At 36.2% G+C, this 17374-nt stretch overlaps 1 protein-coding gene across 6 annotated transcripts in view; it reads right to left on the bottom strand.

Moving 5' to 3' along the window:
• Positions 1-7857: 7857 nt before the first annotated feature.
• Positions 7858-17374, bottom strand: part of SSBP2 (single stranded DNA binding protein 2) — a 282705-nt gene continuing 273188 nt past the window's right edge. For all 6 annotated transcript variants that reach the window (XM_049766151.1, XM_049766144.1, XM_049766165.1 and 3 more), the window contains 2 exons: positions 15087-15185; positions 7858-8455 (listed from right to left, as the gene is read on the bottom strand). In XM_049766151.1, coding sequence (XP_049622108.1) covers positions 8426-8455; positions 15087-15185 — 129 coding nt within the window. In that variant the 3' untranslated portion in view covers positions 7858-8425. The remainder of the gene's footprint in view (positions 8456-15086; positions 15186-17374) is intronic.

Raw genomic sequence — 17374 nt, forward strand, 5'->3', positions numbered from 1 at the left:
AGCTCTATTTACCATAGCAAGACTCTGGAAACAACCAAGATGCCCTTCAACAGATGAATGGCTAAAGAAACTGTGGTACATATACACAATGGAATATTATGCAGCTGTCAGGAGAGATGAAGTCATGAAATTTTCCTATACATGGATGTACATGGAATCTATTATGCTGAGTGAAATAAGTCAGAGAGAGAGAGAAAAACGCAGAATGGTCTCACTCATCTATGGGTTTTAAGAAAAATGAAAGACACCCTTGTAATAATAATTTTCAGACACAAAAGAGAAAAGAGCTGGAAGTTCCAGCTCACCTCAGGAAGCTCACCACAAAGAGTGATGAGTTTAGTTAGAGAAATAACTACATTTTGAACTGTCCTAATATTGAGAATGTATGAGGGAAATGTAGAGCCTGTTTAGGGTACAGGCGGGGGTTGGGTGGGGAGGAGGGTGATTTGGGACTTGGGTGATGGGAATGTTGCACTGGTGATGGGTGGTGTTCCTTTTATGACTGAAACCCAAACACAATCATGTATGTAATCAAGGTGTTTAAATAAAAAAAAAAAAAAAAAAAAAAAAAAGAAAACACGTAGGTAAAACACTCCAGGACATTGATACTAAATGCATCTTCAAAGAGGAAACTGCACTCTCCAAGCAAGTGAAAGCAGAGATTAACAGATGGGAATATATTAAACTGAGAGCTTCTGCACCTCAAAAGAAATAGTGCCCAGGATACAAGAGCCCTCCACTGAGTGGGAGAAACTATTCACCCAATACCTATCAGACAAGGGGCTAATCTCCAAAATATACAAGGCACTGTCAGAAATTTACAAGAAAAAAACATCTAATCCCATCAAAAAATGGGGAGAAGAAATGGACAGACACTTTGACAAAGAAGAAATTCAAACGGCCAAAAGACACATGAAAAAATGCTCCACATCACTAATCATCAGGGAGATGCAAATCTAAACAACTATGCGGTACCACCTAACACCCCAGAGATTGGCACACATCACAAAGAATGAGAACAAGCAGTGTTAGTGGGGATGTGGAGAGAAAGGAACTCTTATCCACTGCTGGTGGGAATGCTGTCTAGTTCAACCTTTATGGAAAGCAATATGAAGATTCCTCCAAAACCTGGAAATCGAGCTCCCATACATATGACTCAGCTATACCACTCCTAGGAATATACCCTAGGAACACAAAAATACAATACAAAAATCCCTTCCTTACACCTATATTCATTTCAGCACTATTTACCATAGCAAGACTCTGGAAACAGCCAAGATACCCTTCAACAGATGAATGGCTAAAGAAACTGTGGTACATATACACAATAGAATATTATGCAGCTGTCAGGAGAGATGGTCATGAAATTTTCCTATACATGGATGTACATGGAATCTATTATGCTGAGTGAAATAAGTCAGAGAGAGAGAGAAAGATGCAGAATGGTCTCACTCACCTATGGGTTTTAAGAAAAATGAAAGACATTCTTGCAATAATAAATTTCAGACACAAAAGAGAAAAGAGCTGGAAGTTCCAGCTCACCTCAGGAAGCTCACCACAAAGAGTGATGAGTTTAGTTAGAGAAATAACTACATTTTGAACTGTCCTAATATTGAGAATGTATGAGGGAAATGTAGAGCCTGTTTAGAGTACAGGCGGGGGTTGGGTGGGGAGGAGGGAGATTTGGGACTTGGGTGATGGGAATGTTGCACTGGTGATGGGTGGTGTTCTTTACATGACTGAAACCCAAACACAATCATGTATGTTATAAAGTTGTTTAAATAAAAAATATTAAATTTTAAAGATAAGAGTGGCTGCTATGATTAGTAAATCATTAAATTTATAAAGACTGCTATATACCATAATTTAAACAACAGCATGTTTAAAATTTATTTATTTTGGTTTTTGAGCCACACCCAGTGATTCTCAGGGGTTACTCCTGGTTATGCACTCAGAAATCGCTCCTGGCTTGGGGGACAATATGGGATGCCGAGGGATCTAACCACGGTTTGTCCTAGGCTAGTGCAGGTGGGCAGATGTCTTACCACTTGCGCCACTGCTCTGGTCCCATTATTCTAACATATAGTTTTTACTAGGTTTTTGTCTTGATGTAAAAATGTGTAAAGATCCAAAATGTGATCTGATAGAAAGTCATATAATTTAAAAGACATTGCTAATTTAAAGTAGATGTTTTTAATATATGTTAACTGAAGTATTGTTTTCTAACAAACCAATGGTGAATTACATCCTACTGGGCAATTTAAACCAAGACACAATGAAAATTTAATTCACAACATTTGTATCATGTGGGTCCAAATTTCACTTTGTAGCAATGTTCTAAGGTAATGTAAAAGGGAAAGTGGGATTCTTTTTATTTTTATTTTTGACTGGGGTTTTTGACATTCACCTTTACTGTTTTATTAGTTAAGCTCATTTAAAAATGTTAAGTATTTTTTATAAACATAGAATAACGTTGTTAATAACTGGGTTAATCAAAAATGTCAAATTTTATTTTAAGGACAGTAAAAGTGGAGAGTGGAGGAGACAAACTAATTTTATTCATATTTTTTCCAGTTAAATATTATAATTTTAATGCAGTAGTTTTAGTTTTAGAGATGTAGATTGCAAAAATATTCATATTAAATTGCTTATAGAAAGTAATTTTTTTCTATTTAGAAACAGCCAATTATACTAACAGGTGGAACGTAACAGGAAGTTCTCCTTAGGAAACATTCGATTGAGAATTGCTCTGTGGAATATAATTTAGGAAAGTAACTAAAAAGAACCCAAATTTTTTTCAGTCACAAGGCTGGTTATCTTTTTCAATACGTTGAATTTATGGATACAGTCCACACATTTGTCAAACATCATCTCAGTTCAATTTATTGTAAACAAATGTTTACATAAAAATATAATGATTGTGCTATTTCTGGTAATATCAGTGAAGTGACTGATATCTGCTCTTACCTTTAGTTGCAGAGACATTATAAACAGAGTATATGTAGTCTAAACAAGGGGTATGTGAATTCATCTTCTATGTACTATATTCCTTCTTCCATCCAAGAGGTATGTGAATTCATCTTCTACGTGTTGTATTACTCTTTCCCTCCCAAATCAGTTTATCAACTATCAGTTTTCCCATTGGAATAAAAGGCAACTAGAAGTCTGTTTACTAATTGTTATTACATAACAAATCACAGTAGGAGTTTTTTGTTAGAAAACTATACTACCAACACACAGATGTGCACATAGACATTCAGTGTGCAGAAAGGAAGTGTATTAACAAGTTAGCCAGCTTTTTCAGAATATACTACGCTTGTGGTTCAGAAATCTAGGGAACCTTTATCCACGCCCATAATTAAATACCACTGTTTTAATCCAACTCTGATTCTTTCCTCATAGCAAACAAGAAACTGACTAACAAGGCCATTATAAAAAGAAAAAGTCCACCTTTTTGGAGACTGGGGCCACTTCTAGCTTTGTGACCAGAAATCACTCCTGGTAGGTGTAGGGGACTATCTATGGTGTCAGGAATTGAACGTGGGTCAGCTGTGAGCAAGGCAAATGTGCTATTTACTGCACTATTGCTTCAGTCCTAGAAAAGCTACTATTGGCAAATGTACGTATCTCCCCTACCTTCACCTTTGAATAGGACTTTTCCTTTTATTATATCCATTTATTTTCCTTTTATTATATCCATTTACAGGCTGTTTATATCCAATAGACTTTTTTTTTTTTTTTTTTTTGTTTGGGGACATATCCGGTGGTGCTCAGGAGTTACTTTTGGCTCTGCTCTCAGACATTATTCCTGGCAGGTTCAGTGACAATATTGAATGCTGGGGATTGAACCTGGGTTGGCCAAATATAAGGCAAATGCTCTGCCCACTGTGCTATTGCTCTGGCCCTCAAGAGTTTTTAAGGAAAAATTAAACATAAAATATTAAAATAAAGTGAGGACAAGTGTCAAACTAGTATAATGTCATTCAAAGTCATTATTTGTGACCCTGTTTTCTTTTTTTTTTTTTTTTTTTTTGTGGTTTTTGGGTCACACCCGGCAGTGCTCAGGGGTTATTCCTGGCTCCAGGCTCAGAAATTGCTCCTGGCAGGCACGGGAGGACCATATATGGGACGCCGGGATTCGAACCGATGACCTCCTGCATGAGAGGCAAACGCCTTACCTCCATGCTATCTCTCCGGCCCCGTGACCCTGTTTTCTAATGAAAGTGACAACCCAGAAAGGATATTGTAAATACTTTTCCCCAGAAAAACTATTAGTGTATTACTATATGAGATGAAAAGTGTAAGTGTCAAAAATGTAAACCTTATACATTTGTTATTTCATTTTGAGTAGTAGTGGGTGGGGTTTGTGTCACACCTCACTGTCCTCTGAGTTTAATCCTGGCTCTGTGCTCAGAAATCACTCATGGTTGGGCTTGGATCATATCGGGTACCCAGGATCAAACCTATATATACCCTACCCCCTGTACTATCTCTCTAGCTCACAGTCCTGAAGGGTCTCAGGATTGGGAGGGGAGCATGGACAAAACCCTAAAAGAAGTCAATCTGAGCATGAGATTATTAAAGACAGGTAAATTTTGCCAAGGCAGCAGTTCTGAATACTCTCCTGACATTTCTAAAAATCTGTGGTAAAAGCAAGTGTGGAGACATGGCCAGCTTTTTCATGTCCACCCATGAATTAATTTTCATTTATAGCTTTCATAATGACAGGAAGAGTGCCAATCAAATCTTCTATGAAATGCAATGGAGTTCGGCTAATGTAGGAAACCGTAAAAATAGAAATAAATGTTTATTTTATTCCTGGGGGGAAATTCCTAGAGTTCAGTGATTTGTTCATCTTTGAGAAATAGAGCAGTTGAACCTCAGAGTTTTAGTTATGTAGTTACTGTACATTAACATTGAATTTTAGTCTGGGGCTCTCATAACAGCATGAATAGTCATCCATCAAATGTGTGGGGCATTGGCAGATCAAGGCATTCCCTAGCTTTCATTGCTATAAACAACGTTGCTCAAAGAAAGTAACAACATATATATTTTACCAAGATATTGGCATGTCTCTCACCTGTAGCAAGTTGGCAGAGTGCAGAGTAATCAAAGTTAACATTTTAACCAATTATATTCACATTTTATAAAGGTATATTTAACATAGTTGATACTGGCAAGATTGCCAATACTAGTTTGATGAGGTGAAATGTGTAAAAATAACTCAGGAATAGAAGGGTATCAAGTCCAATACAAATATATGAGTGAAGATGGGAGTCAGGAGATGAAAAAGTTCAATTATCTTTTTGCATGAGGAGAGAGGTTTAAATGATTCAAAACTTGAATAAAAATAAATCAATAAAACACTCTCCTTTAATTTGTTCACTAGAAAATTGTTTGAAATTAAAATTATGTTTACTTATTTTATGATTCCTTGAATATGGTTTTATTCTAAAATTTTATTTTTAATGATTTCAGAAATCATGAAAGCAATTTTTAATCTGGACTTTAAGAGATAAATATACTTATGATGGGTTTATTTCTAAACCTTGAAAAACATCAAATTTGACATTTTTAACCAAGTAGGTTAGAAATGAAACTTATTATGCTCATTTGTATTCCACTATTACTTCCCACAATAGAGCAAGCAAGTAAAATCATAATCATAATTTCTTGTGGCAATAAAAAATACCTCTTAGAAAGGAAACCAATTAATCATCTATAACAATGAAGAAAACAGTGAACAAAATGCCTGGAAATTACAGCCATTTTAAGCTAACCTTAATCACATGGTGGTCAAAGTTTACAGTTTTCATAAAAAAAGAAATTTAAATTATTCTTGTTAGGGGCTGGAGCAATAGTACAATGGGGAGGGGGCATTTGCCTTGCACACGGCTAAACCTGGTTCAACCCTCAGCACTCATATGGTACCCTGAGCATCTCTAAGAGTAATTTCTAAATACAGAGCCAGTAATTACCCTTGAACATTGCTGGTTGTAGACCCAAATCAAAGCAAAATTATTCTTGGTAAAGTTATATCTTTTGCATATCAAAAGAATTTTCAGGCTAATAAGGTCTAACAAAAAAGACCTCTTACTTTGAAATTTTTTGGTTAAGAATTTGGAGCTTAAAGCTTGAAATTGTTATCCAGTGTGCACTTCTTGGTTCCTATGCTATATGTGATTAATGGTAACTTGTTTGATTGGAATTTAACATGGAACATAAATTTAATCCTGCATCCTTTTCTTTCCACCTCAGCAGTTCTGCCCAGCATTGCTGTTATATGTAAGAAAAAAAATTCTTATTTTCAAAGGTACAAATAATTCTGGTTTTGAGAGAAAATATATTGCCAAAATTTCACTTTATGATCTTAAGTCTATAGAAAGATTTCTCTTACCTAAAATTAAACCATAATTTTCAGTGTTTGCAGTTTGAGTATGGAATTAATATTTGTTGGTGGTTAATTGTCATAATTTTTTGGTCATATCTGGTTGTGCTCAGGGGCTATTCATGCCTCTGCACTCAAGAATTACTCCTAGAGGTGCTAAGGGAGCCATATGGAGTGCCAGGAATAGAACCCACATTGGCTGCACGCAAGACAAGCATCCTACCTACTACTGTTCCCACCCCAATTGTGTCACTATTTTAACAGAAAGGATTTCACAAGTCTAAAATGTAAGTCTTCGTATTTACAAAATGTTTTCCTTTTCCTTTATGTTTTGATTTGGGGGTCCTATTTCATCCAGCTCTCACTCCCAAGAATATTGCAGAACTGGAGATCAAACTGAAGCTTTTTGCATGTGAGTCAAGCCCTCGATTTGTTCATTTTTCTCTCCAACCCCACACCTTTCTTTCATGATTTCAGTGTATGTATGTATAATTAAAATAAAAACTACAGAGACCCAGAAGAATCCAAAGCTAGTTACTTAATAATGAAAGTGTCTTGTCAAAAGTTTCTTGGAGAATAGAGAGGTGGTACAGGAATCAAGTGCTGGCTTGCTTGTGATCAACCTGGATTCAGTCACTGACACTGCATATTCAGTTCCATAGGCAACATTAGGAGTGACACTTGAGCATAGACCATACACCTGTGTACATCCAGGTGTTGCTCCCCTAAAGAAACATTTGCTCTTAACATTTGCTTTTTATCCTAATAATGAAATAATGTAGATTTAGGTTGCTGAGGTTAATGACTAGATAACACAAAATTACTATAGATGATTTTCCTCTAAATAAAAGTCCTGCATGTTGGAATCACAGCAGGTGTATCTAGAAAGAACTAGGAATGATCACCAGTGTTGCTGCTAGCATGACACCTGGAGAGAAAAAAGCAGCACCCAGTGAACCCTAGAATGGTAAATAAACACTTTGTGTTGAAGGTCCCAATCAGTTGAGTGTATCTTCTTTTCAAAACCTCTGTGGAAGTTTTCACTGGATATCTAAATAAAAACCAGATGCCATTTATACATTAGTATATTCTTCAAAATTTAGTGTTAGTCTTCCAAGTGAGAAGTGACAAATGTGAGTGAATTTTTCCCTTCTGTACAGTATTATGTCAAAGAGAAGATACATTACTACAAATGATGACCCTGTCATTTTATTGCTGTGATTGAAGAAATTGGGACTAATAAGTGATCTGATATATTATCTAGGACAAAACCTCCATAACAGTTATTGCAGAAATTCACTGTGTTAAGCTTTTGTGGATTTGAAATTACTTTCTTCTAAATAACAAGTACAAGAAAACTTTTCATTGAAGATAGAAACTGTTTGATTTGACATAAAAATGAAGACACACTTTCCTTTTTTCTGAGATAGTATACTTCGTGATTCACAGGATAACTTGCATCAGACCAATTTAATGAAAGCTCTCAAATAAGCGATTTTATTCCTATCCATGATTGCAGACATTTACAAAACCATAACATCTGAGTTCACCTTAAAAAATAACTTATATAAAGCAGTGATATACACAGCACAAAATAGTTCAGGGAGGGGCAGGAGCAACTTTAATAATTAAAATGTAAACGTGAAAAAAAGGATGGAATAAAAGTCCCTACTTACTTCTACTTAAGATGTCATGTGGAAATATTTTACAATGTCCTGTGGGTCAGTATATGCATGGCATATGTTCATTAACATACATACATACAATATACTGTCTGCCCCACACTTATACATACACAGATAATTATTTGCAGTTCAGTTTAGGGCAATTCTAATATGCCGCTCCGTACAGTTGTTTGAATCACGTTTGGACCCGCTTTCTTCACAAAATAGGGGAGAGAGCAGGAAATAAAAAGGTTGGTTTGGTGTAACTGAGATTCCTTCATATAACTGTACACTGTGATGAATAATTTTCTTCCGGAGGAGTTCTGTGAAGGGCTGACTCACTGTGGTTTTCATGAGGAGACTTGGTAATGGCTCACACACTCATTGTCATGCTTGGGGAGTACTAGAAAGAGAGAAGAACCACATTTTAACAGCAGTCCTTTTATAGGCACTAACTTCTATGTAAACAGTAGTAACTGTATATTCTAATATCTTACACTTTTCCATACATAACTTTTTTACTTCAGAAAAGATTGACAGTAAATTTCTATAGAGTTGACCTATCCTGAATTCACTCTTTCCTCTAAAAGTAAGAAATTCATTCCATTCTTTCCCTGGAGTTCTAGGTCATTTTCAACCATGTCATCACCCACCAGGTTCTGGTTTTGTGAGTACTTGTAACTGAAAAACTTTGGTCCAACCTGGAGTAATAAAGAAATAGAGCAGGACGGGACAGTCTTTGCTGTGGAATTGAGGGTGTTTATCTGCACCTCTTTCCCTAAGCCCCTACCCAAGGCTTAAGTTGCCTCACCTATGAAATGGCAGTTTAATAGCAGTTTCTATTTTTTCTATTTTTAGGTGGGTTTGAGGAGGAAAAAACGGAAAACCATAAAGCCAGATATGGATTGAATATACAGAAATGCTAAGTAAACATTAGACTAACCATAGAAAGTAAATGGGAAAAAAGAACAAAAACAAAATTTTAAATTCCCAGATTTCCTTCAGCAGATCTTTAAGCATTTAAGGAATTTAAAGGTCAAATTACAGCACAGTGGTCTTCAACCTCTGTCTGCTCTGTGGCTGATGGGATAGAAAGGATGAAAATTACTGGTACTATCCCCTTGGTTCTAAGTGCTGAGTCATGGGCCAGTGAGGAAAGGCCTTGGGGCACAGGTGCAGAAAGGGTGGCTTTACTTCAATTCAGTCAGCTGGGGAGGAAGTATGAACATCACTTCCACATGTTACATGTCAGTTTGATGAAGCTGACAACAGGTAAGAGACAAGATGGTAAAACTTTGGAAATGTGGTCTCAGAATGATTTTAAGACTAACAAGAAAATTTTCGTGATGAGATCAATCTGCCCTCCTCATCCTGAGGAACAGACTACATCAGGAAAGTGCTGAGTGACAGACCTGCTCCAGAGGACAGAAACAGTCTACAATCTGGGGCCCAACATGATAGCTACTAACCACATGAAATGATGGGAGTGCTGTGGGATATTAGAATGTAATGTCACTTCAATGTTCCCTTGTACTAGGTGGATTCTTTTGAAAAGCACATCTAGATATATGGGAAGGGAACCTCCAATTCAAAAATAGTCTGAGTCTCCAGAAGAAGAGTGTTTCAGATCAAAATGCAATATGTGAAAGAGAAAGAGAGAGAGAGAGAAAGAGAGAGAGAGAAAGAGAGAGAGAAAGAGAGAGAGAGGAGAGAGAGAGAGAAAGAGAGAGAGAGAGAGTTAGTTAGTTCAAAACTCTGAGACAAAGCTTTGTACTTTGAGCCCCAGGTTGGATCCCTGGCACCACATGGTTTCCAGTGTGCTTCCAGGAATAATTTTCCAGCACTGGTATTAAAACATAAATGTAAAGCATCTTTTTATTTTTAATTTATTTATTGGTAAGATAAAGATCTTTAAGGACTAGCGTAGAAAAGGTATTCCTTTTGGGCTGCAGATACAGTTTTTTGCACTAGAAAGGCTTGGGTTTAATCTCTGGTACCATGTGAAACCCTGGGAATCATTGATGGTGCCTCTTCAACCGCAATGGATTTAACATGCTGATAAAGGATTATGCCTTATGAAGAGGAAGAGTAAAGTCAGTAGCTAGATTACCAATTATTTTAAGACACAGAATGTACTGTGCCAACAACCTAAATGCCATATAAGAAAGGATTTCATTGTTCAAAGGTCTTAGATATTTTAGTGATGCAAAGTAAGTGCATTCACCTTTGATATACAAGGAACTATAAGAGTCAACTCTACTGTCACATATAATAAGTAAATATTAAAGAAAATGAGTCTGCTAAGAATGAGGGGGAAGAGGAAGGAAAACTTGGTGAAGGGAGACTGTCACTGACACTGATAGTGGGTTTGGTGTCAGATCATTGAATTCTAAAACTTCGTTATTAAAAGTTTTGTGAATAACAGTGTCTACATAAAAAAATGTTTCAAAGGAAATATCCTGGAGATAAGACAAAATAAATTACAAGGACCATTTCATATAATACACTCCCTGAGTAATGAGATTTAAAATTATTTTTTAATAATTTTTTATGAAAACTTTTAGTTAATTCATAAATCAAGAGACATAGGGGATAGTTAAATTATTACAATTGTCATTTTATAGTAAAAGAGATGTATGTATGTATGTATGTGGGTATCACTTAATCTATTATAAAGAACATTTGTTGATTGTTCCAATATTTGCAAATAAGATTTTTAACTTATAATTACAATGTAAGTAAGATTACATGTAAGTCAATGAAAAGAAGAAAACTTTACAAACTCGTTGAGAATTTAAGAGCAAGATAAATCTGAAAAGTAAGGCTTAACAAGAAAGAAACTTGAGATTAGACTCAGAAAGAGATCCAACTTAGAAAGGTTGGCACACATCTCATAAAGTTTAGCTTACAGTGATCTAAGTGTACTTGTACAATAAAATAGACTATATTTATGCCCAAGTGTCCATACAAACAATATGCTATTTGCACCAACACAGAGAACTGCTGTTTTAAATAAAACTGTTCAACTAAGTTGAATTAAGGGAAATCACAAAAAAAATATCTAGAAGAACTCAGATAATGTACAAGTAAACAAAAAATTTTGCGATAGATTACGATTCTTCAAAAAAGAGACTAGCTTACAGTTTTCCAGAAGTAAAGGAAGAGTAGGTGTTAAATGCGGTATCGGATTTAAAGACATAAAATATTCATGGTGTACTACCCTGAGACCACACTGTGATGTTTCTGTTGTACTGCTACATCAATATGTGATGACATATTGTAATGTTTGTGCCAAAATGAGGTGAGATCAAGTTGCCCTGTCTGAGACTATTCTGTAAGTCTGGTTCTCTTCGATCAGATGATAAAATGACTCGTACAAAGTGGCTGACAGTATTACTGCAGAGCTTAGCAGAAAGGAAAAAAAAGGTAAATCTGAGTACACTTTAAAATATATACTAACATTTTACCATTTTTTAATGTAAACTATATTTTGAGATAGCTTGCCTTGATATAAACTAGAGAATTTGTGCTTTTCTTCCCTATTCTATCCCATTCGCAACCTAGGGCTCCAGCAAAGATGATAGGCATTAAATCTCCAATGTGCCCAATCTCCTTTTTATATACCTCAAGAATATCTTTAGGGGCTGGAGCGACAGCACAGTGGTAGTGTGTTTGCCTTGCACACGGCTGACTCAACATGGACCTGGGTTCGATCCCCTGTGTCCTATATGGTCCTCCAAGCCAGGAGTGATTTCTGAGAGCATAGCCAGGAGTAATCCCTGATCATCACAGGGTGTGGCCCCAAAACCAAACAAACAAAAAAAGAATCTTTCCAATCTCATTCTCTTTCTAAACATCATTATTTTCTTTTCATTAAAAAAATTTTGGAGACATACCCAGCAGTGTTCTGTTTAATCTTGGCTCTGCATTCAGGAATCACTACTGTGGTGACTCAAGGAACCAACCATAAATGGTGCTGGGGATTGAACCCTGGTCGGCTGTGTACAAAGCAAGAACCCTGTCCACTTTGGCCTTACTTAAAAAAAAGCATAATGCAGCACTTTGAATTGAAATAGTAGGAAATAAATTGAGTGCTGAAAGGACTAAAAGCTGGGTATTTTAATTTCATTAATAACAGAACAATAGGCAGTAGGGTCAGATGAGATGATATTATCTATATGTTTATAATTCCTATTTTATTTAATGATTCTAACACCATTACTCAACTGAAATTAATTCAATGTAATTCAAGGAGAAAACTTTCTGCTACATTATTTCACGAACTAAGACTGTTTACTTGAGATGCCTAAGAAACATGTCTGCCTTAAGCCTGTTTATAATCTGTTATTTTCAAAACAAATATTTTATAGGATTTGAACACTAGGGGGCATTTTTGTTTCTTGAAATAAAGGCCTTGTTTACAATTTGGGGAAAATAATTCCCACAAATCAAGATAAGAGACTGAACAGAGAAATCTTTTTTGATTCACACTTTCCAGTGACAAGTATGTTGTCCTTGCAAGGTCTATGGCTTCATGTCGGGCAGGTTTGTATTTCTATCAATTAAAGGAAGTCACATATATGGAGTGACTCAGTTAGTGTCTTGTACATGAAAGGTGCTCAGTACATGTTTTCTCCCCTCCCTCAGTCTCCTGTGGTTTAACTTCAAGACGAACACAGCCTCTAAAGAGAGACAGCTCAAAAAGTATGTGCTTTTTGGAGTTAACATATATGTGGCATCATATTTCCTCATTAGAAAATGTTCCCTTCTTGAATTTACTCTATAGTTCTTTTTTCTGATTATAGTGATGTGAACTTACTGGACCTACCCAGGCCCTTTACTTTGAGACTTAACATTTGTCAGCACTGAATCCCTTTTGTCTTCTCTCTCCTCTCATTTCTTGATCTTTTACAGAGGTCTAAATAAAACCGGGATGTGGTGTGATAGAAAAAGCCACAGATAACAATGACATCATTCAAAGCAAGGCAGACCCCTTGGCTAGATGACAAAAGGCCAGAGCAGCTTGTGTGGACTTGCTTCCAGGGGTGCCCCCCTCACCACACCCTGGGGCTGCTACAGCGTATTAACATCATCCAATTATTTTTTTTTTTCCTTTTGGGACTTTTCTGGTGGGGACAAGAGAAGGGGAGGGGAAAGTTATAGGGGGCTTTTGTCACACAGCAGTCTGAGCCTTCTCCTGGGCTTTGGGGTGGTGAGGTTGGGCCGGTCTCAGGGCTGGGAGAAGCCCCTCTCCAGCTGCTCTTTCCTGTGCATACAACCACAAAAGGACTTGACTTTTTCCCCCATCTCTTTTTAAAAGCTTGTGCATCTCCTACTTGAGGAGAAAGGATGAGGTTGGTGTTTAAGCTGCACAAAGATGTTTGAAAATTCCTATTAGAGCTACCACCTTGTTCTCCATGAAGAGCTTTCTTTTTCAGAAAAATTTCTGTATTATTGAGAAACAATGACATACTGTGTCTGCTTAAAGGCACACAGCATGAATGTTTGATTTACATAGACTGTGAAATTATTACCACAATAGGTTTAACTAACAGCCATCTTCTCATATAGGTATCATACAAAAGAAAAAAGGGGGAAAATCTCTTTTCGATGATATCTCTGAGGATTTGCTCTCCCAACTTCACTACACGTCACCCAGCAGTGTTAACTGCAGCCATTATATTGTGATTATGTCCCTAGTGTTTATTTATCTTAGAACTGGAGTTTGTACGTTCTGACCACCTTTTTCCCCTTTTATAATCACATGTCTGAAGTCTTATTTGCTTTCTCTTCTTTCAAGGGTCATTTTCTTTTTTCTTTTTTTTTTTTTTGTTTTTTGGGCCACACCCGGTGGTGCTCAGGGCTTACTCCTGGCTGTCTGCTCAGAAATAGCTCCTGGCAGGCACGGGGGAACATATGGGACACCGGGATTCGAACCAACCACCTTTGGTCCTGGATCGGCTGCTTGCAAGGCAAACGCCGCTGTGCTATCTCTCCAGGCCCTCAAGGGTCATTTTCTTATTCTAATAGTTTGATATATCTTTCTCAGTACATCTTAATGACAGCATTACATATGTGGGGGCCATGTGCTAAGAAGATGAAATTCAGTTGCAGCCTGAAATCCTTTATGCTTTATCACAGTGTGGCTGAGAGTAACATGCATGCCTTAGCAATAGTACCTTAGTTTCCTCACCATAAAGCCAGGCCGGCCCTCCACTTGAGAAGTTCTGATTCACGAGGTCTAGGGAGGGTTCTGAGAAACTTTTTTCAAAAAGATTCTCTCGTGTGAACATTGATTTAAAAAACATGCTATGATACAATAAGTCTCCAAGGGGAAAATAAAACCATATTGTTCTGTAGTGCCCGCCATAATATTTTGATTCATATATGTGATAATAATTGTTGTCCAATGAACAAACACATTTTATTGTGTATTTTTTGCTTCTATCTTCCTCTATGTTTACAAGTAAAGGAACTGTACACAGGTTCTAGAACTCTATAGGGATTCCACATTCAATACAAAACTTGGGTATCCTGCTCCGGCTCAATGTAAACAACAGGTTAACAACCACCAATATTAGTCTTCAGTCTAATGAGATCTGGGACCTGAGGTATGGACACTTGGCAGACAAGTTTATGAATCTTAAGGACAGCAGTGAGTACAGATCTGGTTTTTAAGGGACATGAAAAAAATTAGTAACACAAAATTGGTACAAATTACAATCATGGTTGCAATCATGGTGCTTAAAGATTATTTTTAAAAAATTGGTGCAAATTACCAAATACGGAACCCACTTCAGTGTTCCTCTGTAGTGTTTGTAGTTTCGAAGAAAATAAGCTTTATAATTTTTGTTTTTGCAAGAGTGTACATAGAATTGAAGAGTAAAATGTTGAAGTGAAATTATCTAAACATTAAAATCTTTCTAATATTCAGAAGATTAAGCTACTGGACTCAAGTTTAATAGCAAAATAATGACTGTGCTGCAGTAGAAAAGATTTGTAAACAAAATCTGCATACAGTAACATATACTTACACTCTCACTCTGGAAAGGATTTAAGAAATTTCCCCCCATTTCACCATCATCCCTTGGAGTGCCAGGTTGATTACTCAGGCTCATGTTATTGGGAGAATTCTGTAAAGAAGATTTAGAAAAAAAAGATGTTGAAGATTTTCATTTCTTACATTGTACTATTTTAGAAATGGAATCTATTGCAGCATTTTTTGGGGGACAAAGTCCACCTGTAATCTTAATCCTAGATTTTTACCATGTAATTCAGTTCACTTTCAGCACCTTGACAAGTACTAATGTTTTCGTCAAGTGAAAATTAACAAACAAATGAAAACCACCAAGTAACCCAATACAACTGTTTTCTTAGTTGCAGAATCAATACTTATTCCATTTTCCACCCCTAGTTTATAGAGTTCCTAGAACTCTGGAGAGTTTAAAAATGTGCCCAGCAGGGCCATGATAAAGAGACTAAACCCATCTATTAGTCCTGATAGAACAATGACTTTCTTTGGCAATATTTTTTTAATTTATCAATTTAACAGGGCACTTTTTAATAAACATTTTCCTCAGATTTTACATATGGTTTACACAGTATTCTAGAATATGTATATATATATATTTTAATATGAATTTTAAGGTAAAAAGGGAGTGAGATAATCAACAGCTTTACTTAATAAAAAGAAATACATTTAGACTTGAGAATCCAAAGTGTACTTTCAAAGGAAAAGAAAGTCTATAAGGAAAAATAACTTTGTAATCTTTTCCTGTCATGACTTTAAGAGTAAGTAAATATTTAAGAAAAATGGCTAATATTCATCCATCAAACATTGAGTTAGCCCCACACTGCTTTATATCCTATGAGGACTTGCTATTACATTCTTGTTGTGCAACTTCAATTGTGTTAGGTCCTTTGGCACTGGCATGCAGGCCTGCTCACCAGCAGGGCAACTGTGATAGAAGGACACTATTGAAGTTCAAACATTTAGTCTATACAAATAAACACTAAGGTGAACATTTTTTCTTGATTTCAAATGAAATAAAAATTTTAGAATTTTTTTCTCTTAACACTACATTTTATTGCAATATAAAATTGGGGGGGGTGTAAGTTTTAGTTTTTTTAGATTTTAGATTTTTTGGATTCAACTAAGTCTAAATTATGTAATAAAATTGTTTTCATGAATGAGTTATTCCCAGATGTGTTTGCTTTTAGAATATTGTTGAACTGCAGAGCAGAGTCTAGTAGTGGAAATACAGTCTGTATCTTGTCCTGCTATGCAACCCACAGGGAAGATCTGAGAACCAGGTTCCTCTGAAGTTCATAGGAGCTGGTTTTGCCAGTGAATCTCAACAGTTGGGGAACTATTGTTTACTGGCATAAAGATGATTTTACTTTTTGGGCAAATTTTTTCTCTGTAAAGTATTTATTAGTTTCCCAGATATGAAGCATGCTAAAATATGCAAAACTTGGTTTCTTAAAAGCCATCTAAGCAAAATTTAACAGGACTTTTTTGTTTTTGGGCCACACCCATTGATGCTCAGAGGTTACTCCTGGCTATTCGCTCAGAAATTGCTTCTGGCTTGGGGGACCAAAGGGGATCAAACTGCGGTCAGTCGTAGGTTAGCTTGTGCAAGGCAAACTCCCTATCGCTGCACCACCACTCAGGTCCCCAAATTTAACAGTTTTATAGCCTACTAATTATTTATTATTAATGAATTTTTTTGAAAATAGGTATTATAAAGTTAATAGCCCCAAACTATCATTACATTGATATAAATATTATAAAGTTTCTCCCCAAATCTATAAATTCCTTGAAGGAGGCAGATTCTGTCAGTTCATTCAACCTTTTTTGGAAAATAGTACAGACACTTCTCAAAAACTAAGTATATAACCCAACATTTCTGCTTCTGGGTGCCTATCCCAAAATTCCCAAAAATTCTATTCAAAAAGACATTTGCACTCCTATATTCAGTGCAGCATTATCCACAAAAGCCAAATCTGGAAACAACCACGTGTCCAAGAATAGATGACAGAATAAAAAATTGTGGTGTAAAAAAAAAAACAATGGAATGTTACTCAACTATAAGAAAAGACAAAAATTATACAATCTGCCACTATGTAGAATGAATTTGGAGACTATTATAATAGTGAAGTCAGTCAGAAGGAGGGACACACACAGAATGATCTCTCTCATATGTAGGATATAAAGAAGGGAATGAAAAATGGCCTGAAGTGAAGACTCTAAAAATTGGTCTACAGAACTGAGTTTACCATGGTAGTGAGCATGGTGGGGGGAAAGAGGTTCCTGAGACAA

The sequence above is a fragment of the Suncus etruscus genome, chromosome 2, assembly GCF_024139225.1.
Source record: "Suncus etruscus isolate mSunEtr1 chromosome 2, mSunEtr1.pri.cur, whole genome shotgun sequence".
Taxonomy (NCBI): domain Eukaryota; kingdom Metazoa; phylum Chordata; class Mammalia; order Eulipotyphla; family Soricidae; genus Suncus; species Suncus etruscus.